This window comes from Enhydra lutris, unplaced genomic scaffold (genome assembly GCF_002288905.1).
Source record: "Enhydra lutris kenyoni isolate GAN:26980312 unplaced genomic scaffold, ASM228890v2 scaffoldscaffold9, whole genome shotgun sequence".
NCBI lineage: Eukaryota > Metazoa > Chordata > Mammalia > Carnivora > Mustelidae > Enhydra > Enhydra lutris.
The window spans coordinates 63,234,044-63,261,970 of NW_019154093.1; the positions used below are offsets into that span (position 1 = coordinate 63,234,044).

At 36.7% G+C, this 27,927-nt stretch overlaps 1 protein-coding gene across 1 annotated transcript in view; it reads right to left on the bottom strand.

Annotated features, from left to right (window-relative positions):
- LOC111142998 (dihydropyrimidine dehydrogenase) overlaps nucleotides 1-27,927 on the bottom strand; it is an 828,681-nt gene that overhangs the window by 445,179 nt on the left and 355,575 nt on the right. Inside the window, exon 11 of the mRNA XM_022496386.1 lies at nucleotides 9,864-10,074. Coding sequence (XP_022352094.1) covers nucleotides 9,864-10,074 — 211 coding nt within the window. The remainder of the gene's footprint in view (nucleotides 1-9,863; nucleotides 10,075-27,927) is intronic.

Genomic DNA, 27,927 nt, shown 5'->3' on the forward strand with positions numbered 1-27,927 from the left:
TTCCCAATGTCTATTTTCAATCATTCTCTATTTCCTGAGTTCTAGTCCCTTTTCCAGTTGAACGGGTGAGGAAATCCAAATGCAACAAGTCACTGTTTCCCTCAGATCTGTTCCACCTGCTGTGTTCCTGAACGCTATCAGCATTAAGAACATCTCATCAAATTACCATGCTAGATACTCCACATGCAAGCTTTTTAATCAAACAGATGACCAAATCATGATTCTTCTATTTAAGAAATATGTCTTGTCCTGAATGTTCTTCTGGAGGTCCACCTACTTGAACCTTAATCAGAAGCCACTTAAACTAACACCATCTTTTAATTGGTTTTGTTGATACTACTCTATCTTAATTCCAGGCCTTTTTTTTTTTTTTTTTTTAACATCACTGCCCCGTGGTGGTGTAACATGCTTCTTTCATACTCCTGATGCCTCTTTCCATGTAGGAAAACAATCATTTTTATACCACTTGTGGTGTCTCTGTATCTTACCAGTCCTCAAAAAGCTGAAATTAGTAATCATAATTTGTGAATTTGGAAGGAGAAATTAGCCATACATAACTCACTTCTGTCATGCACATAGTTTCAGGAGCTGCCCCTTTGGGCACAGGTTCTCCCCCTTCCCTAGTACCAACAATCCTACTGGGGCACCTTCCCACTAGGGGATCTACACTGTGGGATCACACCCATGACTGAGTGAATAACTGCCTAATTCAGGTGCTCAATACTAGAAAACACATTTGCCTTCTGATATGAACCACCTCAAAGATGATTTCGTGGTTTCTAATTCCCAATTATTTGAAGAATACACAAATGGTGCAAAATCCAAGCACTTAACAGTATTATCTCCTTAACAATAAAGATCTCCCCCATATCTAAAACTTCCATTTGTTACGTGGATGTCTATAGAATACAATTCAAAATCCCTAGTTTAGCATATAAATCTCTTGAGTCTATATAAGCTTGTAGCCAAATTTCCTGCCATCCTATCCCTTACCCATGTCCCAACCTTATTTTATCATACATCATCTGCTCCAGCTAAACAGAATTTCTCACCATTGCCTGGTCACATGACACCATTTGTCAGCTTACATTTTTGTGTATGATATTCCCTCTAACAGGGTAACTCCTACTGAAGTTCTAAAACTCAGTCCAAATGTGATCTCAAAATTAGCACATTGTGTTACAATGTATCATGTATGTGCCTGTTCCTTCCACTAGCCCATGGATCCCTGAAGTGCAAAGACTCTCTTACTCATATTTGTATTCCTAGCACCTGGCCAGTGCATATAACATAGTTGGACATTAAGAAATATTTGCTGCATGATGAATCATGAGAGAATGAGTGGTAAAAATCATAAAATAAAAAGTTCAATTTTAGGAATAAAAATGGAAAATTCAGACCTTCATTTATAAAGATGAGAACATGCATGAAATAAGTAGGCTGATGACAACTTTCAAAAAGACATGATTTTTTTTATATATAGCTTTTTAAGATGACTGTAAAATGACTGCTTAATCTAACAGTGTGCTGTTGAGCAAGTTGCATAATCTCCCTGGGGCTCCCTCCCTTCCACCCCCATTCCACCTGGAAACTCCCACATACCCTCAAAGTTTAAGTTATAACCCACTTCCTCTAGGAAGCTTCCCTGAGCCCTCAGACTGTGTTCTGTGCTTCCCTCTAGCACAGTTTATCTTCATTGTGTCTCTCCCTTGTTAAACTGCATTCCTGGAGATAAGGTTTGCATTGGCCTTTTCAGCGCTTTATCCCAAGAACCTAAGATCAGCACCTAGAATAGCAGGCTATCAGAGGTTATTAGTTAAACACATACGCCTGTGAAATGAATGGAGTAGAATATATGATTTTTGAAGTCCCTCCCAGCACGTTTGGAAATAGAAAGAAAAGTCCCATGCGAGTTACTGTGCTATAACATGTCCAGTAAGTTACACTGGACTGCCAGTTTTAGTTCTCAATTCTATCTCATTCATTCTCAGTTCTGTTACTCAGGAAGCCCCTTACTCTGAAATTTTGCCATCAACCAAAAAGTTCTCCTGTCTCTAATGAAGTCCAGTATTCCACAGTCTGTTCCCTGGAACTTGGTAGCCAGTATTTCCGTTTATTAAAAAAAAAATGCATACAACAGTGAAAATTTGACCAATTATGGCATAGTCTCAACCCGGTACCCATTCCTCCCCCTTCTCTTTATCTTTGGTAAGGGAGAAGAGGAATTTTGTAAGCTGGAGGCCACAAAGAGTAGACAATTGGTCAAAGAAAATTTGCTCAATCTCTAAGTACAACCAGTAGCTTCTGCAGGCGATGTTTCCTTGTTTGAAAAGTGGAAGACACTAGTTTAAAAGGCAGGGGGAGTTATTAAAATGGCATAGTGTTTCCAACTCTCTCAGTGAATTACCATAATAAGGAATAAAACAAGTAAAACATATTGATGCTATGTCTTTTAAAGTACAGATAATCATTATTACCAGGCTCACCCAGTGCTCACTTAAAAAACTTTTTCCTAGGTTTGCTTTAACACATAAGTAACTGAGGACAAATGGACACATTTGAAAAATTCCTGAAAGTCTGCACTGTTAGGGTCTCATGCACACCATTTCTTGCCTAACTGGCAATTTCTAGCTCTGACTTAGGCCAGAATAAGGCATATTGACCCATGGCCTGCACTTCTTCTCAGTACAGGGGCAAGTGAATCAAAGCTACACTAGAAGCTGGTATTGGCAGAACCTTTGATTTACTCCTATGAGGTTTTTTTTTTTTTTTTTAAGATTCATTTATTTATTTATTTGACAGTCAGAGATCACAAGTAGGCAGAGAGGCAGGCAGAGAGAGAAGGGAGGGGAGAGGCAGGCTCTCCGCCAAGCAGAGAACCCGATGCGGGGCTCGATCCCAGGACCCTGGGAACATGACCGGAGCCGAAGGCAGAGGCTTTAACCCACTGAGCCACCCAGCCCCCGCCCCCACCCATGAGGTTTTAAAAAACTTTTATTAGAGTTTTCCAATAAAAAGAACTGGTAAGTGATTTTAAAATCCTTTTCCCCCCAAAACACTCCCTTTATGAAACTAATTTCAATTAATGATATCAAGGCAGTTGGTTTCTAAGGGTTTCACTGAAGATTCAGAAAGAACTAAAGAAGGCTTTGTGTTTTCTTGTATTTCTAGCAACCTGAACAGAAAGAAAATGTAGGCACTCAGTGAACTAGATAAACTCCTAGAAGAAGGGCCACACATTCCTTGCTATACCGAGAGAGTTCACTTTGTCATTTGCTCTCCAGAGCAGTGCCATGTAGCACTATTCTGAGTCAGCTTTATTGCCACCATTCATCCTGTGTCTCCCTTCCAAAAACATGGATTTTTAATCTTAATTATATCATCCCATAATTTTCAAGCACTTAAAACTCAAACTTAGTATCCTCAAAAGTGCTTTTCCCTCTCCTTAAAAGTAACAGAGAGCCATCAAAAATTTAAACAAATGAAAACCTGGCCTAATTTCACCCTTTTTAAGAGGAAAAAAAGTTATTAAAAATCCTTTTCTCTTTATATAACTGATTTGGGGGCACCTGGGTAGTATAGTCAGTTAAGTGTCTGACCTTTCGTTTTGGCTCAGGTCATGATCTCAGGATCCTGAGGGAGATAGAGCTCCAGGCTGGGCTCTGCACTCAGCCCAGAGTCTGCTTGAGATCATTTCTCCCGCTCCCAGCCCCTCCTGTTTGTGCTCTCTCTCTCTTTAAAATTAATAAATAAGTCTTAAAAACAAATGATTTACAGAAACTCAAAATGGAGATTTCTAACTACTACTAAAAATTAATTGAAAGATTTCATTCCCTTTGATAGTATGAAAAACATCAGAATTGAAAATAAAACATTTTAAAATGTATGATACAGTTACAGACTATATAATCTTTTTCTACAAAAAAACTAACCAAATATATGAAACTTTTTCATATTTAAAAAATCATAAATGTAAAAGCACATGCTTTACTTATTTACAAAGACATGTCCACAGAACCTGTAAGTTCCCAGATGAAGTCTTGATTTTCAAATGCTTTTACTCCTAGACAACATTCATACTATCACAAGGATATAATATAATGCAATTTAATTGTTAAAATACGCTTTGTTACATAAGGATAGTAACATCTAGGAGATGCTTACCATATGCCAGATATATATTTAAGTGCTTTACATATATCATTCATTTGTTCTTAAAATAACTTGAGAAGGTAGATACTATAATCAACCCTCCTTAAAAGATCAGGACCATGGGGCGCCTGGGTGGCTCAGTGGGTTAAGCCGCTGCCTTCGGCTCAGGTCATGATCTCAGGGTCCTGGGATCGAGTCCCGCATCGGGCTCTCTGCTCAGCGGGGAGCCTGCTTCCCTCTCTCTCTCTCTCTCTCTCTCTGCCTGCCTCTCCGTCTACTTGTGATCTCTCTCTGTCAAATAAATAAATAAAATCTTTAAAAAAAAAAAAAGATCAGGACCATGAAGTACAAAGAGACTAAGGGAGCCAGGTTCCCAGCTGGGCAGCCTGGCTCCAGAACCCGTGCTCTGAGCTGCTACACCAGACAGCCTCTAATTAGGTGTAGTATATATTGGATTATAAAGAATGCAAAAATTTATGCCAAAACAGAAAAAAAAAAATCAATAGCAATAGGAAAACAGAACTGTATCTAACTCTTATATTTTCTAAAAAAAGAAATAAACCAAACTGGCCACATAGTGGGAAGAAATGACAAATAGGTGTAAAAAATTAGTAACCTAACATGGATCAAGTCCATTACACAACTATATATTATCCATCTACTATAGGCACACTAATATGTTGGCTACTCTTGGGACTTCAACTTACTATAAAGGTACAGTCTTTATGTATTGGGGGTTTACAATCTAACTGGAAGATAAATTGCAATAAGTTCTAGAAGATCAAAGTATACAGCTCTTTTTAAAGTCAACATTTCAAAAAATGAGAGGATGGTTGGGTGCAGTGTATGGAAGGGGCACAGAGGTCATGGCAAGGGCTAGAGTGCCTTCCTTCAGTTGTCTGGAAGCATATTCAAAGCCACATAAAATTACGTCGTCTAGATCTGCTGGGAAGGTGAGGACAAGGCCAACTGTTATCATTAACTCCACTGGAAAAATGAAGCTGTGAGGTTGATGAAAATGCTAATGATTATCCTCATCAGCTCGAAACTAACAGAAAAGATATGCATACTTCCACAAATGGCCATTTGGTTCCAAGCAGGAAGAGAAGGGAAGATAAACTTAGAATAAGCAAGGAGTCTCTTAAACCTGAGACTGTCCAAACAAACAAAATAAGAGAACAGTCAATTCAATAAACATTGACACTGGTGTGTAGCAGAAGAGGAGACTTCGTGTATCACAAAATACATATTGTTGAAATATATAAAGGTTTTAAAATTTCCACTGAAGGTCAATGTTTGTGGACTAGAAATGCTAGTAGAGGTAGCTTGTGCTTAATTTGCTGACAGGTTTTAAAATCAGTCTTGAACAATAAAATCCCAATTTAATGTGATTTGGAATCTTACATACTTAAGAGTGAATGGATGAGAATTTTTAAAAGGTAGAACCACTCTTAGTTTTTCACAGGAAAGATATCAAATAAGGCTGAGACTTTATTATCTCAATCAAATTAGAAATCAAACACCACAGTGCCTTTAGAATTTGGGACAGTAGTTAATGAAGGATTCAATTAAATTGTGTTCCCAATAAGCACATATATATTCCATGCAGAAGGATCTGGAATAGAGTCTTTTGTTCCTATTTTCCACTCACTGCTACAATCCAAAAAATGAAATAGAAATAAAATAGAATTAGATAAAATGATGATCACTCATATATGTTATTAGCCTCATTAGCAATGAAATAATTAGCAACTATAATCCAAGGATATTATCCATATTTGTCTTATAAATTTGATATACTTTTCTATAAGCTTTGAGGCATTCACCATTTTTACAACAGGAAGGATTTATTACAGATATATTGGATGCTTAATATTAAGTAAAGTTATTTTATATTCTTTGTGAGACTCACAAATTAAAGAACTTGCAAAAGTAACGTGGTATGTACAAGGGGGAAAAACCCTGAGATTAAAAATTTAATTTCCTTGAAATTTCCCAATTTAGGTTACTTTTATAAATATATGTTATTGATATAACTAAGATGCTACAAGTATTTTCATTTAAAATACTATAATCAGAGAATGCTGAGAAAATGTTATCACCATACTTTCTCTGTCAAGTTTATTTCATTCCTTGAATTCTTCAGCATATATTTATATTTATATAATGCATTCAGCAAGGACTTTCTGAATAACCAGTATGGAATCCACCTGTGTGAAGATACTGGGAGGAATAATCCTACAGGGAAGAATGGGAAATAAAGCTGGGTTCATAGTATATATAGAGCCACTTGCTGAAGTTCTCAAGGGCAAAGAGCTTCATCCTACAGTACGCAGGCTGTACAGTAACACTGGCGAATGTAATGAAAAGAAAAACTGGAATTAGATATTTGAATCTGGGAAAACATCTTGAACAGTAGCAATGGGAGAACTACAGTACCATTTAAATAACAGCAAAGTTGAGGCGCAATCTGCCTTAGGGAAACCTCATGAGGTGGTCCTTCCTTACTTTGTACATGTCTCTAAATATATTATTCCTCACTTGGTAAAACAATTATTTGTTTAAAAGTCTGCCCCATGCCCCAGTCTGTGAGGTTTTTTAAGTAGAAGGAATAGCTCATTCATCTAAGTACTCTCCAGAATACAACTTAGTACCAGGTATCCATGAGATACTGAGTAAATGTTCGTTACACACAGGTCATACAAGAAAGGATGAAATGTCTTCTGAGACACAGAGTGGAGAAAGAGATTTTGAAACCAGTTACACAGAAGTGAAATAGTGTCTACTGTAAGTCTAGCCTCAACCTGGCACACAGAAGTTGTTTATTAAGTCTTTCTTATAGGAATGAATGTGTGTATGAATAATAAATGAATTAACGAGGTGATTGGTACACTGAAGGATTAAATATATTAAGAGATAATAGGTGAAGTCTGAACTTGGGAAAGCACTAAAAAGTAATAAGCTAGAGGGAGAAAAGTATTCAATGATAGGCTCAGAAGAGGAATAGTTAAAAGAAAAAAAAAACAAGAAAATAGAGTGTCATAAACAATAATAATGTGTTACATTTCCAAAGCACTTTCATGTTACTTCATTTTAATTCTGACAACAGTCCTGAAAGGTAAGGGGAGAAGGTTTTATTATGCTTGTTTTTTTATAGAGGAAGAAGCTGAGGCTCAGAAAGGTTAAGTGACTTAGAGAGAGCATTTCAAATAGAAAGAAATATTTAACATTGTCAAATGCAGAAAATAGAATGAGGACTGAGAAAATGTCATGGAGTTTGGCATGCAGTTCATAGAAGCCTGTGCAAAGTGAGGTTGGGAAGGAGGGAAGAGGTGGGTGGAAAGGCAGGTCAACAGTTTAAGAAAGGTGTTATAGATAAATATATTAAATCACATAGTATCACATGTGTGATGCTCACAATAGTGTCACACATAAATCGCATCACACAGGTATCAAGATGGAATAAGATTTAAGGTAAAGAGGCAGACATGAACAGGTTCTCTTCTTACCTAAATGGACAACTTGCTTCCTATAAACTGATTTTCACTATAGCTAATATGTGTGTCCATATGAAAACTTGCTGACTTTGAAATTTAAACAAAAATTTTAAATGCCATTTGGGTAAGATCTTCTTGGTAAAATTCTAACAATTATTGATTCCCTTCCTCCCTTTAATGTTTTCCATTCAAAAAACAGTACTGAAAACTACTCTCAGAGGGAAAGAGAGGCATGAATGCTATCTCACCTTCCAGCTCTTCCAGCACCCCTCTCGCTGGAAAGTAGCTTCTTATTAATGCAAACATTGAAAAGCAAATAATTCTATTTAACGATAATTTTTTCAAGCATCTGTTATTTCAAGACAAGAGGAGAAGGGAAAAAGAGGAAAGTACAGGCCGTTTTTCCTTGGCTTGTCTAGATGTATATGGGTAGTACATGTGAAACCCTGGAAGAAACATGCACAAGTAGAATACATAAATACATTCTGGAATGACTTTGTCAAATAAACATGACTAGATCAAACTTCCTTGAATTTCATATTTTAAATACTAAGTTAAATCTTTCACTTTTCACGCACATGAGCCTGTTTTGCGAAAGCTGTTTTATATGATCTGAGTCACATCTACTTAGGTTTATTTAGGAAAAAATACATTTTTCTTAATATTAGAGATGTCAGTTGTGAAACATAAATTCCGATGGGTAAGCTAAATTAGTCCTTGATAAGTGAATCATCAACAGGTGATTTAATTGCTAGCTAAATATGATTCAACTTTTTACTCAGTTTCTGGTGATGTGCCGAGTAATAAGAACAGTATGATTTTTTAGATGATAGAATGCAATTTACGTATTTTTCTTTTTTTTCCTTCCTGAACCCAGTTAATGAATAAACAAACCACACTGTGACTGTGTCTACATATCACATAAACATCTAGATGAAAAGTGACAAATTCAGGCCATCATCCAGCTATTTGAAAACATTTATCTTGATGACATTAAACATCTGGATGTTTCCAAATATCAAGATGTTTGATGTCCTGCAGATAAAATATCCTGATGACTGGTTGAATTTTTTACTTATCTGTTGCATAAAAATGCACATTTGCATTTTTCAGACACAGATTATAATTTTATTTTAGACACAAAATGTAATTTTAGCACGGATATAGTAGGGAGTCATAGAAATTGTCAGGTCTCGATTTTTTGTTATTATTATTCACAGTGAATCTCTGACTTGGAGAAATGCCTTTTATTTTCCTTTCAGTAAATAAAAGAGTTAATCACCATTTCAACAATGTGTATTAAAAGGTAAAGAATTTGCAAAATGAAGATGCATAAATACCTAAGCTTTCATCTACAGTGACCCACAAAAACACTGAGTGTGGTGAAAATACACTACACCGTCCTTAATTGATTGACTTATTATTCAGTTGGAATATTACATAAGACATTTCCCTTTCTTATTATCCTTTTTTTTAAAGCATTTTTTTCTTCTATAGCATGTCCATTTATGCCATCCAGATGAAATGAGAGGAGTTCAAACTTTCTTATTTGATTATTTTGATTTTTCTAGTGATGGTCTGGCATGAGGATAGCAGTACACCTGAATTCTATTTTTGCCTATTCATTTGGTCTTAATTTGTCTGAAACATTGATGATTGGCTGTTATAACTTCTCTGTCACATTTTCTTTTCTTTTTTTTTTTTTTAAAGATTTTATTTATTGGACAGAGAACACAAGTAGGCAGAGAGGCAGGCAGAGAGAGAGAGGAGGAAGCAGGCTCCCCGCTGAGCAGAGAGCCTGATATAGCATTCTATCCCAGGACCCTGGGATCATGACCTGAGACAAAGGCAGAGGCTTTAACCCACTAAGCCACCCAGGTACCCTCTCTGTCACATTTTCTTACTCAATGTCTAATTGAAGAAAAAGCCACTCTTAGCGGAAACAGGCAAACGTTACCGCAAAATAGAATATGTATTTTGATTATCAGTTTATGAGAAAGATTAATGTTATTTTCAATTCCCACCACTGTAAAAATAATTCTGTATAAGCATTAAATGCCATTTCTAAGCCTTTTAAATCAAGATTGCTTGGATTTCATACTAGAAGAAGAAAATGAATGTTAAAGTGAAAAACAATTCCCTGAAAACTGGAAACTATTATGGCACTAAAATAACAGACAATTGCCTAATACATTTCAGCTCCTGACACTCTACCTGTAGGATCGCTCAGAACTGAACCAAAGGCACTGATGACGACATCGGCTTTCAGAGTGACTATCTCATCTTCATGTTCATGCCAGTTTCCAGCTTCATCTTGCTCTGTTCGAACAAACTGCATGGCGACAATTCTCCCTTCTTTCAATATAACCTTCCGTGGAGACAGAAAAGGCAAGAATTCACACCTTTTTTCCTTAGCAAGTTCCACCTAAAACAAAACAGAATAGAGAAAAACTTGAAAATGTTTCTTCTGCATTGAATGTTTGATTTTTAATTCAATTATGCCCGCTACAGCTTATGACGGTTAAATCAACATGAAGCCTTTTGTTCATCAAAGCTGAGGTTCAGTTATCAGCTATTTACATTTTGCAAATCACTGACTCAGGGGAGTCTTCCAACGATTGGAGTTGTCACATGGAAGTTTAAAGAGCATGGCATCACAAGATATTTCTCAAGTTCTCGGGACTGCCTGCTCTATGGTTGGTGGCATGTAAGGTTTTGGCTCTAGCAGCCCAGTTTTTCATATGCTTTCACTTCTGTAGTATAAGTTCTTTTTTAAATCATGCTACATATGAAAATAGATACTTCTGATTATTAATGGGTTGCATTAGCTAAACTGGAAATAAGTTAATAAAGTGGGTGAGCCAATCTTGGCAAGTACGTGATTAAAATGGTAGGTAGGAAAAAAGAAGACTGAGAAACTGTGGAATCAAGAAATAAATAACATTTAATCTTACTTTCATAAAAAGGCAAATGAGATATTTAAGAGAAACAAGCATGTTCTTGACAAATTCCCAGTTCTTCCACATCTATTACCTCATATGTGGAACACCCTCGTTTTCATTTTTATTCTCATAATGGGATGCCTATCAAGACAGAATGTTAATATTTACATATCTATTCATTTTTCCATTTACTATTTTTTGGGGAATCCAGGACTTTGTCAATATAACCCTACACAGTATGTTGAGTAGTTTTTTTTCAAAAAAATGTACTACCGGAGAGGCTGAGGTGGGTATTGAGTCTCATTCTTTCCCTCCCTCATGGAAGATAGGTGGGTTCTTAGTAGGATCCTGACAAGTGAGGTCGAGAAAGTCATACGTGTAAGCTCCAAACCAGGAGCTGTCTGGGCAACATCAAGATGAAAAAACTGAGTCATAAATTGACCTGCTCAATCTTGTGATCAAGCCATAAACCCACCTCCCAACACTCTGTCCATAATTAGTGGTTCCAAACTTTGGCATGCATCAGAATCACCTAGAGGGCTTGTTAAAACAGACTGCATGGACCCACCCTCAGAATTTTTAGTTCTATAGGATTGGATAAGGCATGAGGATCTGCATTTCTAACAAATTCCTATGTGATGGCATGCTTTGGTTTAGAAATGACAATTTGTGAACCACTGTCTTACCAGAGTATAGCTGACTAGCTCTGAAGTTGGTTGGTCTACACCATGCATTCTCAATGAGAGTAACATCATCCATAAGGAAGCAAAAACGGATTCTTAAGGAAGGAAAGAATCTTTGATGTCATAATAATTTGTGACACCCTGCCCCATAAGAGCAGTAGTACATAAACAGATACACAGGATATCAGGAATATTAAAATTACAGTGTATTTGTGTGTGTGTGTGTGGGGGGGGTTAACTAGGAAAAAAAGTTTAAAAAGGCTCCCTAGTGGGATAATTTAAAAAACAAAAACAAAAACATGGGGCACCTGGGCGGCTCGGTTGGTTAAGAGTCTGTCTTCGTCTCAGGTCATGATCCCAGTGTTCTGGGATTGAACCCCAAGTCAGGCTCCCTGTTAGGCAGGGGAGTCTGCTTCTCCTTCTGACCCCTTGTGCTTTCTCTGTCTCAAATAAAATCTTAAAAAAAAAAAAAAAAGCTGAGGAACACTGGTCATTACTATATATTGGCATGAAACTATTCAGTCTATGTCTTATTTAAGGTATGTTTTGAATATCGGCCTTACAGCCTTAAAATTTGGAAAACTAAGAAATTACTGATATAAAAAATACTAGATATTGGTATGTCATGGATAGTAAGTATACAAAACAATAGATCTCAAAATTGTTTACACAGGTAAATTAGGGGTATGTGGAATTGAATCAGGTTTGAAACCTGCTTCCACTGCTTACTTGAGATAGCCTCTAAAAAAATCTCTCTGATCTTCAGGCTCCTTATATGTAAAATGGGGATAATACCTAATTAGTTGGTATGTGGTGTTACTTAAAGCAATTTAGAAATGTAAAGCACCTAAAGCAGAACTAAAGCAGAACTTAACATATGGAAGGTGCAAGTAAGTAAATATTATTTATTTGTAGTTGCAATTCTCTGAATTCATTTCTCCTCTCAATCATGCTTCAAACTATTCAATACCACTTAGCACTGGGATTATGCTTCTAATAGAAAGGTGGCCCAAGAGCAACGGTAAGAAAAAGAAAAGGCCAAAGAACCTCAGATGCCTTTTTAATTTTCCACAAAATAAAATGTATGATTTGTAGAAGGCAAACTAGTCCTTGAACAGTTCTAATTACAAACTAAATATGGCTCCATACATAAGATATGTTTCTGTATGACTTCTGTCACATTTGCGTTACCTTACCTAGCGCCTTGTAACTCATCAATATAAACCAGTGTATTGTGTTTCAAAAATGTCAAGTGATGCTAAATTTTAATGATAATGCCAAACTTGATTGAATAACAATGACAAATGTTTATGGTTTGAATAAATCAATACATGATGCATATTTATAATAGTACTCTTTCCTGTGAAGGGCAGAAATAAAATCCCGAGCTATGCTGCACATATTGGGAGAATGTCTCAGACTGCTTTAGGGTCTACTTTGTCCCGTTTTACTTTTCACTCTATTAATACTTAGATAGTATCTACTACTCTGTGTAGGTCATCTCATATACGTTTTTGGCAAATTTGGCATTGAATTGAAACCAAATTGGGTACTGCAAGCAAATCAAAACTTTTTTAAAGTAATGATTATCAATGATTTAATGCTTGAACATGTTTTAGTTGTATTCTTACTTTTGAGGGCCTAAAAACTATATGCCATTATGACCATGAAGAAACCGAATTTTAGTATTTCCTCAGTTCACATCATAATTTTCCATATGCACTAGGTAGCTTGTATTTGTGCCAACTATGTGATAGTGCACAGAAGCTGAGAGAGTGAACAGTGGCTCCCACAAAGACTACTCTGAAATTCTACTTTTGAAACTCGGTATGTTCTATACTAGCTAAAACATGTTAGACTAGGCGACTGGGTAGCAGACATAAATCATACCACTTCTTGCTATTTTGCTATTAAGTAGCTATTTTTCATTTAATGCAAGAGATGGAAAAACTTTTAAGGGAAAGATAGGAAGATATCACTTTAACATATGTATTTACTTGGAAAGTATTGATATTATATTGGGAAAAGGAGAGCTGAGATGATTTTTTTTTTTGAGATGATAAGATTTATCTCAGTCAACAAAGAAATATTAGGAAAATGAGAATTCAAAATAAGTAAAGTCATGTGTCAAATGAAATATCCTTTGAGTTATTTGTGGACAACAACAGAGGAATTTATTTTCACTATTTAAGAAATCTAAGAAGACAAAAATAACAATAATGGATACTTACATAGCAGGCATTTTTTATTTCTTTCTTTCTTTTTTTTTTTTTTTTTTTTTTTTTTTTGAGAGAGAGATAAGTCAGGGGAGGGGCAGAGGGAGAGAGAGAGAAAAAATCTAAAGCAGGCTCCATGCCTATCGCGGAGCCCGACAGGGGGTTGATCTCAGGACTCTGAGATCATGACATGAGCCACAAATCAAGAGTCGAGGCTTAACAGACCAAGCCACCCAGGAGCCACGACAGCAGGTATTCTTTTAACTGCTTTACATATGGCTCATTTTAACTTTCAGACAGAAGACACATTATGATACTTATATATTAGCTATTTTTTTAATATTAAGATTTAAACTAACATTTTCTCCTTATTGTGGGTCAAAAAGCTAGTAACATGCTGGGTATCATGACTTACAGTTTTGGCACCCAACCTCAGGCACTCTGCTGCCTGCTGTCCTCACAACTAATCCCATGTGGGACGAAGCACTATTTCCTTGCTTAGAAGAGAAACTGATGTTCAGAGAAACCAAAGGTATATTAAGGGATGACAAAGCTTAGCTAAAATCCTGATATGGCTAAACAAAAATCCTGGGTGATATTCATTAAAGTCCAAAGAGAGCAACTCTGTATATTTGAAAGAATGAGACTTCGACTGGTACTAGTTAGGGAATCTCAAAACAAGGTTAATTAGACTAGGAAAGGATGTAGTCTAAGGCAAATTAAAGGTCAAGGGGTTGGCGTGATAAAGGCTGCCCTCAGGGAACCAGGGGGGCTCAGTGGGTTAAGCCTCTGCCTTCAGTTCAGGTCCTGGTCTCAGGGCCGGGCACTGGGCTCTCTGCTCAGCAGGGAGCCTGCTTCCCCCTCTCTCTCTGCCTGCCTCTCTGCCTACTCGTGCTCACTCTCTCTGTCAAATAAACAAATAAAATCTTTAAAAAAAAAAAAAAAAAAAGGCTGCCCTCAGTGGGAAGAAGAGATTCAAGCTTCCTATTCTAAGTTCAGAAGTACAGTAAAATCATGAAATACAGGAACCAAGTGATAGACTTCTGAACTCATAGTTTATAAAGTGGATAATTGAGACATAGAATATATAATCTCAAGATACAAAAGTAAAAAATAAAAATAGAATTTAAATAAATTTACTTGTTAAACAGTAAATTCCTTCACAAAAGTCTTTAAATACAGAAAGAATATCTTATTTAATTTGCTATCCCCAGGATTGAGGAGTGATATTCAAATATTTAACAAATGATGAATATAAGCCAATGAATGGTCAAAAAGATGCCTGGCAAATCAGCATATATTCTAGCCAATATGCCACATGGAAGGACATCAAGTGAATTTTAGCCCTATCAAAATGACTAGCACGCAGTAGACTCTGAATAACATTTTGTTTACCAAGATGAATGACTAATATGAAAACCTAGAGGGCATTCAAGTTAATGAAAGGACAATCAACTAGTAGTATATGGAGTCAATGTCTACTAAATACACATCGCAAAGCACGTTAACACTGGGCACGCAAAGGACATGCTACCTGACCACAGCATCCAATGTTGTGAGGTTGAAACACAAAGTAAGCGATGTTCTTTCTCAGCTGTCAGTTACGCTGCCATGACAAATTGATGGGCCAGACTGACCAGCGGTCTAACCTCGTGCAGTGGGTCTTATTATTTTACTGTTTAATGAGCCTTCTGTTCACAGATGTCAGTGTTAGTGCTTTTTAATATCTAATGTTTGTTAATGATCACTAATAATCAGCAACTCTGTAGTTTGGGTACATGAACATTTCTGTTCATGGCACACATATTTATTTGTTTGATGGTGCATGTTCTCATGAGGGACAAGTGGTACATCAAGCAAACATACAAACCTCTTGTCCTTATCTTCACCAATAATTACCCAAGGGAATGAAGGAGAAACATCGATAAGGTTCTATTTTGGAGGCTCAATAAACCAAGTTGTTACTTTCTTTTCATACCATATAAGGAAAGTAAGAAAAACCTTCTTAGCTTTGATTTTATCTCTATATTCAGGGAAGATACGTGGTTGATGCTGAGTGAAATAAAAATAGAGTGCTATTGCATGCAGTAATGATGATCATTTTAATGATTAACTTTACGTAATGTGATGATTTGGTCTGATTAATATTACAGGCATCATACTGTGGAAATTATGAAACAACTTAATTTACTATAATTAAAAGCATGATGTCAACTCATTTTTAGATTGCATATAGGCAAAGTAAGCATAGGTTATAAACTATAATGAGAACTCAAACCCAGCATACATTAAATTCTAATATACAAACTGTGAGAAATAATATGAAGAAACAATATTCTTTGTAAAGATTACCCTTAAATAGCTATATATTTAACAACTTGTCAATTCTATATGAACATGAGGACCTCAGAGATAGGATTTCAAACTAAAGTTGTTTGGTAGTCTGTTTTGGTCAGTGATAATCCTGAAAAATATTAGCTTTTACTTCATCACTGCTAAATTGTTGCATATCCCACAAACATTCATAACCACACAATAAGAGTTCCACTCATCTACAAATTTACCAAAGATTTATAGAAATTTAAAAAATTTATAAAAATTTTATAAAAAAAAATGGTGCTAGGTGCTATAGCTAATAAAACATTCCCTGCTTTTAAAACTTTCACAAAGGCAGGCAAATCAGCAATCAAATTCAGTGTGGTAACACATATAAACACAGTGTGCACAAATGGCATATAAAAAGGCATTCTGCCCAGTAGCAGTGCAGGTCAAGAAAGGGAAGCCTGGAAAAGGTACTGTCTGAACTAACCTTGAAGGATGAGTAGGAAGTAATTACTGGAAAGGAATTAGTTACTGGGAAATTACAGTATACAATAGATTATTTCCCTTAGGTGAGGAAAGATGTAGGAAGGTAAAGGAGTTTATTTCAACAAAGAAAGAAGGAAAGACACCTGGTTAAATCCCCTTGTAAACATGCTATTGGGAAACAGATTATCAATCAGCGTTCAAAAGTAGGAGAGCCCTTATCTGTGGCATGCTTTTAGCAAGATATACCTGCTAGTCTAGGATAGCTATGGTAAAACAAAACGAAACAAAACAAAACAAGAAAACCTGGGAACTGGACTTACTGGGTAAGGATCTCTTAAAGAGTATATAAACTATGCAACTGAGTATATACTAGAGATATTTTATATTTGAATCATTTTCTTTTTGTGTAAATGATGAGACTACTGATGGTATTTAGAGACCCCCAAATTAATCTGGGTTAAAGTACATCTTGATACACCAAGATGGGACCTGAGAAACCGTGTTGGTGGTCCTGCACCTCTCCTTATTTACCCTATACTTCATGTTTATTTATATACCTGAACTTGTTAAGAAAGCTTGATACAGGTTCTCTTTCTCGGTATGAGTCTGATCTCACGATCCAATCTTCTGGTGAATCTGGTTACCAAGGAGATGAAGAAAACTCAAGAAAGAGGCAGTGAATTCTGCCTGCCCACTCTAGATTTCATCTTCCTTAATTTACTAAATAGTTCTTAACCTATTTTGTACTTTTTAGTTTGTATAGACTCACAGCGGGAAAAGCAGAACAATTCTGATACGTTTACTAATTTCTAGACTATTTAAGCTAATTCTGCAGTTATTCTTTTCTTTAGCAAAAAAAAGTTTGCTGAGACCACAAGTTGAGGTTCCTTTTAGTATGTACTATGATATTATAGGCTTTGGGGTTATTTTTCCACCTTAAGCTCATTATTTTGTATGTATGCATGTATGTATGTATGTATGTAGTCATTATTTTTCACTGTTTCAAGATTCATTGTTTATGAACCACACCCAGTGCTCTATGCAATACGTGCCCTCCTTAATATTCACCATCAGTCTCACCCGTCCCCCCACCCCCTGCCCTTCAAAACCCTCAGTTTGTTTCTCAGAGTCCACTGTCTCTCATGCTTCATTTCCCTCTCCAATTTACCCCAATTCATTTTTCTTTCCTTCTCTTAATTCCTTATTTAATTTAATTTAATTAATTAATTTACTTAAATTAATTAATTAAATTAAATAAGGAATTAAGAGAAGGAAATTAATTAATTAATTAAATTTATTTAATTTAATTATTTATTTAATTCCTTATGTTATTCCTTATGCTTCACAAGTAAGTGAAGCCATATGATAATTAACTTTCTCTGCTTGACTTATTTCACTCAGCATAATCTCCTCTAGTCCCATCCATGCTGATACAAAAGTTGAGTATTCATCCTTTCTGATGGCTGAATAATATTCCATTGTATATATAGACCATATCTTCTTTATCCATTTGTCTATAGAAGAGCATTTTGGATTTTTCCACAGTTTGGCGATTGGGGACATTGTTGCTATGAATATTGGGGTACAGATGGCCCTTCTTTTCACTAAATCTGTATCTTTGGGGGTAAATACCCAATAGTGCAATTACAGGGTCATAGAGAAGCTCTATTTTTAATTTTTTGAGGAACCTCCACACTGTTTTCCAAAGTGGCTGTACCAATTTGCATTCTCACCAACAGTGTATGAGGGTTCCCCTTTCTCCACATCCTCTCCAACCCTAGTTGTTTCCTCTTCTATTAATTTTGGCCATTCTAACTGATATAAGGCAGTATCTCAATGTGGTTTTGATTTGAATGTCCCTGATGGCTAATGTCTGTGAACACTTTTTCATGTGTCTGTTAGCCATTTGTATGTCTTCTTTGGAGAAGTGTCTGTTCATATCTTCTGTCCATTTTCTGACATGATTATCTGTTTTTTGGGTGTTGAGTTTAAGGAGTTCTTTATAGATCCTGGATATCAGCCCTTTGCAGCATTGTTTGCAAATATCTTCTCCCATTCCGTGGGCAGCCTCTTAGTTTTGTTGACCATTTCCTTTGCTGTGCAGAAGCTTTTGATCTTGATGAAGTCCCAAAGTTCATTTCTGCCTTTGTTTCCTTTGCTTTTGGAGACATATCTTGAAAGAAGTTCCTGTGGCCAATGTCGAAGAAGTTACTATGTTTTCCTGTAGGGTTGTGATAGATTCCTGCCTCATACTGTTGCCTTTTATCCATTTTGAATTTATCTTTGTGTATGGTGTAAGAGAATGGTTGAATTTCATTCTTCTATACATAGCTGTCCAAGTTTCCCAGCACCATTTATTGAAGAGACTGTCTTTTTTCCACTGGATATTTTTTCCTGCTTTGTTGAAGATTATTTGACCATAAAGTTGAGGGTCCATATCTGGGTTCTCTATTCTGTTCCACTGGTCTGTGTCTGTTTTTGTGCCAGTACCATGCTGTCTTGGTGATCACAGCTTTGTAGTAAAGCTTGAAATCAGGCAACATGATGCCCCCAGTTCTGTTTTTCTTTTTCAGCATTTCCTTAGCAATGTGGGGTCTCTTCTGGTTCCATACAAATTTTAAGATTGTTTGCTCCAGCTCTTTGAAAAATGCTGGTGGAATTTTGATTGGAATGGCACTGAAAGTATAGATTGCTCTAGACAGTATAGACATTGTAACAATGTTTATTCTTCTGATCCATGAGCATGGAATGGTCTTCCATCTTTTTGTGTCTTCTTCAATTTTATTCATGAGTGTTCTGTAGTTCTTCGAGTACAGATCCTTTACCTCTTTGGTTAGGTTTATTCCCAGGTATCTTAGGGTTCTTGGTGCTACAGTAAATGGAATCGATTCTCCAATTTCCCTTTCTGTATTTTCATTGTTAGTGTATAAGAAAGCAAGACTTCTGTGCATTGATTTTGTATCCTGCCACATTAGTGAATTGCTGTATGAGTTCTAGTAGTTTGGGGGTGGAGTCTTTGGGTTTTCCATATAAAGTATCATGTCATCTCCAAAGAGAGAGAGTTTGACTTCTTCTTTGCCAATTTGAATACCTTTTATTTCTTTTTGTTGTCTGATTGTTGTTGCTAGGACTTTTGATACTTTGTTGAACAAGAGTGGTGAGAGTGGGCATCCTTGTCATGTTCCTGATCTCAAAGGGAAGGCTGTCAGCTTTTCCCCATTGAGGATGAGATTTGCTGTGGGTTTTTCATAGATAGATTTTATGAAATTGAGGAATATTCCCTCTATCCCTATACTTTGAAGAGTTTTAATCAGGAACAGATGCTGTATCTTGTCAAATGCTTTTTCTGCATCAATTGAGAGGACCATGTGGTTCTTCTCTCTTATTGATTTGTTCTATCACATTGATTGATTTGTGAATGTTGAACCACCCTTGCATCCCGTGGATAAATCCCATCTGGTCATGGTGGATAATCTTTTTAATGTGCTGTTGGATCCTATTAGCTAAGATCTTGTTGAGAATCTTAGCATCCATATTCATCAGGGATATGGGTCTGAAATTCTCCTTTTAGGTGGGATCTTTGCCTGGTTTGGGGATCAAGGTAATGTTGGCTTCATAGAAAGAGTCTGGAAGTTTTCCTTCTGCTTCAATTTTTTGAAACAGCTCAGGAGAATAGGTATTATTTCTTCTTTGAATGTTTGGTAGAATTCCCCAGGGAATCCATCAGGTCCTGGGCTCTTGTTTTTTGGGAGGTTTTTGATCACTGCTTCAATCTCGTTACTAGATATTGGTCTATTCAGGTTGTCAATTTCAGTCTTGGAAGTTTATAGGTTTCCAGGAATGCAATCATTTCTTCTAGGTTGCTTAATTTATTGGCATATAACTGTTGATAAAAATATAAATTTATATTTCCTTGGTGTTAGTCATGATCTCTCCCCTTTCATTCATAATTTCATTAATTTGGGTTCTTTTTCTTTTCTTTTGGATTAGTTTGAACAGTGATTTACTGATCTTATTAATTCTTTCAAAGAACCAGCTTCTAGAAATAAGGACGTCACTGGCAACATGATGTCAATAAAAACTTGTTTTTCAATAATCACTCTCAATGTGAATGGCCCAAATACTCCCATAAAATTGCACAGGGTTGCAGACTGGATAAAACAACAGGACTCAACTATATGCTGTGTACAAGAGACACATTTTGAACCTATAGATACATCCAGACTGAAAGTGAAGGGATGGAGAACCATATTTCATGCTAGTGGGTCTCAAAGGAAAGCTGGGGTATCAATTCTCATATCAGATAGATTAGATTTTAAGCTAAAGACTGTAGTCAGAGATACAGAAGGATACTACACCATTCTTAAAGGGTCTATCCACCAAGAAGGTCTAACAATTGTAAATATTTATGTCCCCAACTTGGCAGCAGCCAACTACATACGCCAATTGTTAAACAAAATAAAGAGTCATATTGATATGAATACATTAATTGTAGGGGATCTTAACACACCACCCTCAGTAATAGATCAGCAAAGCAGAAGATCGACAAAGAAACAAGAGCTTTGAATGACATGTTGGACCACATGGATCTCATAGGTATATACAGAACATTCCACCCTAAAACAACAGAATACTGGTTCTTCTCAAGGGCACATGGAACTTTCTCCTGAATAGACCACATACTGGGTCACAAAACAGGGCTCAACTGATACCAAAAGACTGAGACTATTCCCTGTATATTCTCAGACCTCAATGCTTTGAAACTGGAACTCAGTTTGGAAGGAATTCAAACACTTGGAAGCTAAACACCATCTTGCTCAAGAATGTTTGGATCAGCCAAGAAATCAAAGAACTTAAACAATTCATGGAAACCAATGAGAATGAAGACACATCGGTCCAAAATATATGTGATACAGCAAAGGCAGTCCTTAGGGGGAAATACCTAGCCATTCAAGACTCACTCAAAAAAATTGAAAAATCCTGAATACACTAACTCTTTTTACACCTTAAAGAACTGGAAAATCAACAACAAATTAAGCCAACCCCACGCACAAGAAGGAAAATAATTAAGATTAGAGCAGAGATCAATGAGTTAGAAACTAGAGGTACAGTAGAACATTTAAGCTTTTAAAATTGAAGAATCCTTAGCAGAAAGAAATATTTTTCCATGTAAGAGTTGTACAACACAGTGGATACAGCTGTCCCTTTAAATATTTTATTGTGATACTACTGAGTTGCAAAAACCAGAAACAAAATTCATGGGATAATTTAGGGGCTTAAATGCTTTTGCACAGGCATCACAAAATACATTTTTTTCTAACAAGGAGAATGTATTTTTGTTTTATTTTTTTAAAATTTTATTTGTTAGAGAGAAGGGGAGAGAGAGAGAGAGAGAGAGAATATGAGAAAGCATGAGGGGGCAGAGGGGCAGAAGGAGAAGTTGATTCCCTGCTGAGCAGGGAGCCTGACTCAGGACTGGATCCCAGGACCCCAAGATTATGACCTGAGCCCAAGGCAGATGTTTAACTAACTGAGCTACCCAGGTGCCCCAAGAAGAGATTATTTTTAAATATTACTCATGATTGACAAAATTTTCTTAAATCTGACTAGCTCTTACATTTCTCATCTTAGATTTTCCTGCAGTCAAGCATTCTCGGGTGCTATCAGAGTATCTCACAAAATTTTCTTCTGCATAACTTAGTAGGATCTTCTTCAATCTTGAAATCCCCCTTTATATAAATCTGTTCAAACAAGGATGCTCTATTTCTAATCCTGAGTCTATAAATGTTTATTAATTTTTTACCTTTTATATTATTGGTTATAGTTTCTTTCTTTCTTTTTTAAAAATTCTGTAGCTATCTTTTAAAACACCAAAGACCAGGAATGATGATGTTTATTCAATCTACTTTTAATGTTAGGTTAATATTGTAATGTGGTATATTTTAAAACTTGAAAAATAATTACTTATTTAAAAGTTATCAGTAGTAATTTTGAGGTGTATGTATGTGTATATGTATAAATTATATATTTTGAGTATTTCATTTTCATGTAAAATCTTCCTATAGGCTTTCAATGTCCAGAAAATACTATTCCACACAATTCACTGATTTGATGCTTTGGATCAAACATCATTCTATACTTCGAATCAGATATAAGTTGAATGAACCAATCCATCTGAAGGAGTTGCATTCTAATATGTGAGGTGAGTATAAAGTAATAACTCTCCTATGTGACAAGTGCTACTATACAGGAAGCATAAAGAGCTATAAGATCTCACAGGAGGGAGACTAAGGAAGCTGTTGAAAAAAATGACATTTGGAGCAGGCCTTGAAGGATGAGTTCACCTTTTTAAAAGAAAAAGAAATGATTAAATGATTTAAATGATTTAAAAATGATATTTATTTGTTTTTATATTAATTCATGTATGTTTTCTTTTTATCTCTTGGATTTGTGCCTGACCAACATGCATATTTTTAAAGTTATGCAAATTACTTTTTAATATTTTCAATGTATAAGACGAGAAAAGAAGACACTGAAAAACTGAGAGGACTATTACTAATGGAAGAAGGCCCTCTAGCTTTCACATAAACGTTAATAAAGTAATAACACATTGCCATGTAATAAAGCCTGATAGTGACTTAATAACAACATAAATGTTCACTGATAATGAATTTATGTTTACATATGTATCTACACACATCTAGATGCATATAAATAATATATATATACATATGGATCATAAATGATTATTAAACCTTTTTAAAAGATATGTAGTTTTCAGCTCTATAGCTATTCCTCGTCAACATAATGTAGTTACCGTCCTCCCCTAGGAATTATTCTTTGTAAATTTTATTTATTCATTTGACAGAGAGAGAGAGAGAGCGTGCACAAGCAGGGGGAGGGGCACAGGGAGAAGCAGATGTCCCCCTGAGCAGGGAGCCTGACACGGGACTCGATTCCAGGGCCCTGAAATCATGACCTCAGCTGAAGACAGATGCTTAACCATCTGAGCCACCCAGGCACCTCCCTCCTCTAGGAATTATTAAAAACAGTTAAGCTTTTAAAGTATATAATCTTGGATGAGCATGGGCTTTTGTTGGCTCCTGGACTATTTATAGGTTTGTTTGTTTGTTTGCTTGTTTTGGGTCCTACTCGCCACCTGAATTAATGCATTCAAGGTAGAATTCTGACAACTTCAGCTGTCAGTTTCTTTGATATCATGTCTTGAATGCAGCAGATTTTACCTACCAATAGACCAGGGATACATTAACTGCAACTTGTTTCAAGAGTAGTATTTCTAGATAGGGCCAAGTTTTTCAGTACAGAGTTGCTGTCATTCTCTGAGGAGACACAAACCTCCTGTCCAGATTCCACATCATTCACATATCTTTCTCTCAGTGTTCAAAATATAGAATTTGGGGCATATAAAAAGCTTTCAGAACCATTTAATTACAGCAGTAATTTTATAGATGGGCATTCTCAGATTAGGGTTTATAACCTAGAACCAATTTCTCAACCAACGTTTAGTTAAAAGCTTTTCAACTGTTCCATTTTACTTTCTCATGTGACACTGAATTTTCATACTTTTCAAAAATGGAAACACACATAGATTCATGGAACATCATTCCCATGCCATCATTAAAGTATTGAAGGTATATTTAATATCTTAGTACCAGGGGAGCCCCTAGCTGCCACCAATTAACTGTATGCTGAGGGCAATTGTGTGTGTTTATTTATTTGTTTATGTGCAGGTATCTTCATATTGCCAATCATGCTAACAGATTCTGATTACTTTCTGTGAAGAATACCAACTTAAATGATGTGCAGGTGCCAAATTGTTGAAGAGCTCCTATAAGCATCAACCTTAGTAAGTAAAATTAAATGTGTCAACATATAGAGGTTATTTTCTAAAAATAGTCCCAGGTTTATATTTCTTATAATTAAATAAAAACTAGAAAGCATTACTTACTGGTAAGAAAATGAATGTTTAGCCAGCAAGATGTAGGTAATGAAAGTATCAATGGATATAGCTCAAAGATCATTTGTTTGCTTGTTTTTTAGATTTTATTTATTTGAGAGCGAGAGAAGAACGAGAGAGAGCGCATGAGCAGGGAAGGGGCAGAGGGAGAGGGAGAAGACGATTATCCACTGAGCAGGGAGCCCGACCCGGGCCTCCATCCCAGGACCCTGGCATCATGACCTGAGCTGAAGGCAGACGCTTAACTGGCTGAGCCACCCAGGCACCCCCTTAAACATCATTTGATATAAATGTCTGAGAGGAGGCCTACAGATTTGACCACATAGAGATCTATTATGGGGTATGCTATACGGTATCAGAAGGAGTCAACAAAAAGGCATATTCTTTCACATGAAAATCTATTATTTCAAAAAAAAAGAAAAGAAGATGTATTATTTCAGCATTGCAGTAACAAAGAAATTTTTGACTAACCGAACTAGGCAATCTGATGCTGTTGTTTTTATTATTAAAATAGTAAAGTAGCATCAATTATCAAGACAGCTGACCCTCTGAATAGCTCAAATATGGGGAAACAGACAAATCAAAGGTAAATCCGTTAATATTTTGGCAAATGAATAGGGGGAAGCCAAAGGCCCTGGAGAGTGCTCTAGAGAGCCCATTTAAACCACGGCAGAATTAAAGATCGATCATATTTTTGCTGATATTGGAAAATTAAATACGTGAACAACAGATTCTTAAAGTTTGTGGGTGAGATGGTACTGTTAAAATAATTTTGTACCATATTCTTCTCAGTAATAATTAATAAGAACTACAAAGTCCTTCCCCAACCTTATCTTTTAAATTTATCTACTCAAGCAGGTCTGTTGAGTCCTGACCTTCACGCCTCCTTTTAGGGATTCCGGACTGCCTAAAGCATTCTTGCAGTTCTATCTGATCTGTCAACAGCTTTTAATACCAGCATTTTGGGGGATTCTGTTATCCTGTGAAATTTAATCTCACCTATTTAAGCTTGCAGAAAGTACTGGAGGGAATTATTAACAGATTTCCCCTCATCTTCTTAGAGGGTAGCGCTGAGTGATTGGCTGGTTTCCCTGAGGACCCGCAGCTGAGAAGCGCTAGTTTGTCAGTAGCATCCTATTTAGCATGTGTGTGAGGCCACCAGGGAGATTGAAAGACATTTGACATCAGAATTACATCAATATGCTGATGATGCCTCAATATCTACATTTCATCAAACCTGTATCCCGTAGCATTAATGCTTTCTTAACTAAGATGGAAAGTGCCCCCAAACAGCACACTGCTTACAGCTCTAATTAGACAGCTGGAAACGACACTGATGATATGTAAGAGCAGTGGATCAGCAGTCTTGGCATCACCAGGAAACCTGTTAAAAATGCAAATTCTCGGGCCCCTCCCAGACCTACTGAGTCAGAAACTCTGGGACCAAGGCCCAGCAAGCTGTGTTTAACAAGCCCTCCAGGTGATTCTGATGCATACTAAAGTTTGAGAACATCTGCATTGGAAGAATGGGATGTGGGTGTCACTGCTGAATCTATTGGGCGCTGCCTCCTAGTTAAGCAGATTAAAGCACTTCCAGATCCAATCGCACTGTGCTTGGTTACTAACCACATGATGTTAAATGTAACTGGCTTTTATAATAATTCATATTTGCCACAAAAGGATGAGAGAACTTTATACCGTTCTGCATTCCCCATCCTCTAAAACCATCTGAGAATTAGACCGAAGCTTTGCATATAGGCACACTGACATTCTTAACAGTGAGGACCTTAACCAACAAAAAAATATCACATTATTCCCAAATTCCATCCAAGAGCCCAAACCCATTAAACAACACACGTATGTGAGAAAAACCCTAAATATCCATCTTTGTCATTCTTCATTGACTTTAAAGAAACCAACCGTAGTTACAGTATGAGTGTATTGGGAGTAGAAAGCATGGGAGGAATAGGAAAAAGACAAAGAAACTGGGCATAACATTAAATTTTTCATGTTGGTTATAATTTTTTTCTAGAGTATATTCTCCCAAAATCCTGTCTTGAAGTATTAAACTTCCTCCTGACAGGTTCATAACTTAGCATTGCCATGTCATGGGCCCTCTTCGGATGTACCAAAACCAAGTAACAGACATGAGGCGTTAATACCAGAACCTCTGGTAATTCTGAAAGCCCTGAATTTTAAAAAGAGCACAGGCACTGGTCAACAACCCAGCCCTAAAATCTATGCATCTTCTGATAATGCACTACATATTATTTCTTCTCTCATGCTGAGGAATTTTGCCTAAATTACCAAATGAACTTTCAAAAGCCTATTATTCTAACACTGGTCTAACCTGGAAAGTATTAATTATTGTTGTTGTTGTTGTTTTTGTTTTTGTTTTTTTTAAGATTTTATTAGGGACGCCTGGATGGCTCAGTTAGTTAAGCCACTGCTTTCTGCTCAGGTCATGATCCCAGGGTCCTGGGATCGAGTCCTGCATCAGGCTCCTTGCTCGATAGGGAACTTGCTTCTCTCTCCGCCTCGGCCTGCCACCCTGCCTACTTGTGTACTCTCTCTCTCTCTCTCTCTGACAAATAAATAAAAATCTTAAAAAGAAAAAGATTTTATTAGTTTATTCTGGGGGGAGGGGGAGGGGTAAGGAGAAAGGGGAAGAGGTGAAGAGAGACTCTCAAGCAGACTCCCTGCTGAATGCAGAGCCCCTTACTGGGCTCTATTTCACAACCCTGAGATCCTGACCTGAGCCAAAATAAAGAGCCCGGCCCTCAACCAACTGAGCCACTCAGGCACCCCAAAAGTATTAGCTCTCTTAATGTCAGAGGCCCTGATACCAAGTCCCTCCAAAAAACATTCATTTCACAATTCTTTGCTGAACACTTTATATGTGGCCCCACTGTGCTAGGCTGGGGGAAGAAACAAAGGAACCAAGAGAGCTGACCATGGCCCCTGTTCTTATGGACCTCACAGTCAAGTAGTTTGAAGATCATATAAAAAATTTGGTTTCCTGTAAGCCAATAATAAACATCCATTTGTTTCCATGGTTTTAATTAGGCCCCAGATCCACCTGAGTTCTACTAAGCTGTACTGCAATTGGGTGACCTGTTGTTCCACAGACCCATTGTTTTTCAACAGTTTGCAAACCATGGCTCAGCTCAGTGAACTCTGGCCTTAGAGCCAGCCGTGACTGGACTCTGATCCTTTGCATTTTGTAAGCCAGTCGCATTGACTGATGACCTACTCTTCCAATTAGCTCCAGACAGCCTCCCTTCTTCTGACCAAAACCTCTTTAGTCAACTATCAACAGAGCAGTCCTTTTAAAATTTAATTCAGATCTTGGTGCTTCTCTGCTCAAAACAGTTCAGTGGCATCCTCTCTCACACAAAAAAGCTAAATGCCCACAAGACCTCACCTAGTGTGCCACAAACTGTCCTCTCTTACACTGTTCCAGTCACACCGACTTTGTTTTTTATATCCCCAGACATTTAACAGCCTTCTTTAATTGCCTTGCCTGGAATGTTTGGCCCCGATCTCTACATTCCCTCACTTCTTCATTTGTCTGCCCCAAAGTCACCTTATTAGAGAGGCCTTCCTGGGCTATCTCATTTACAAGGGTAAATCCTACCACTTCTTCTGCCA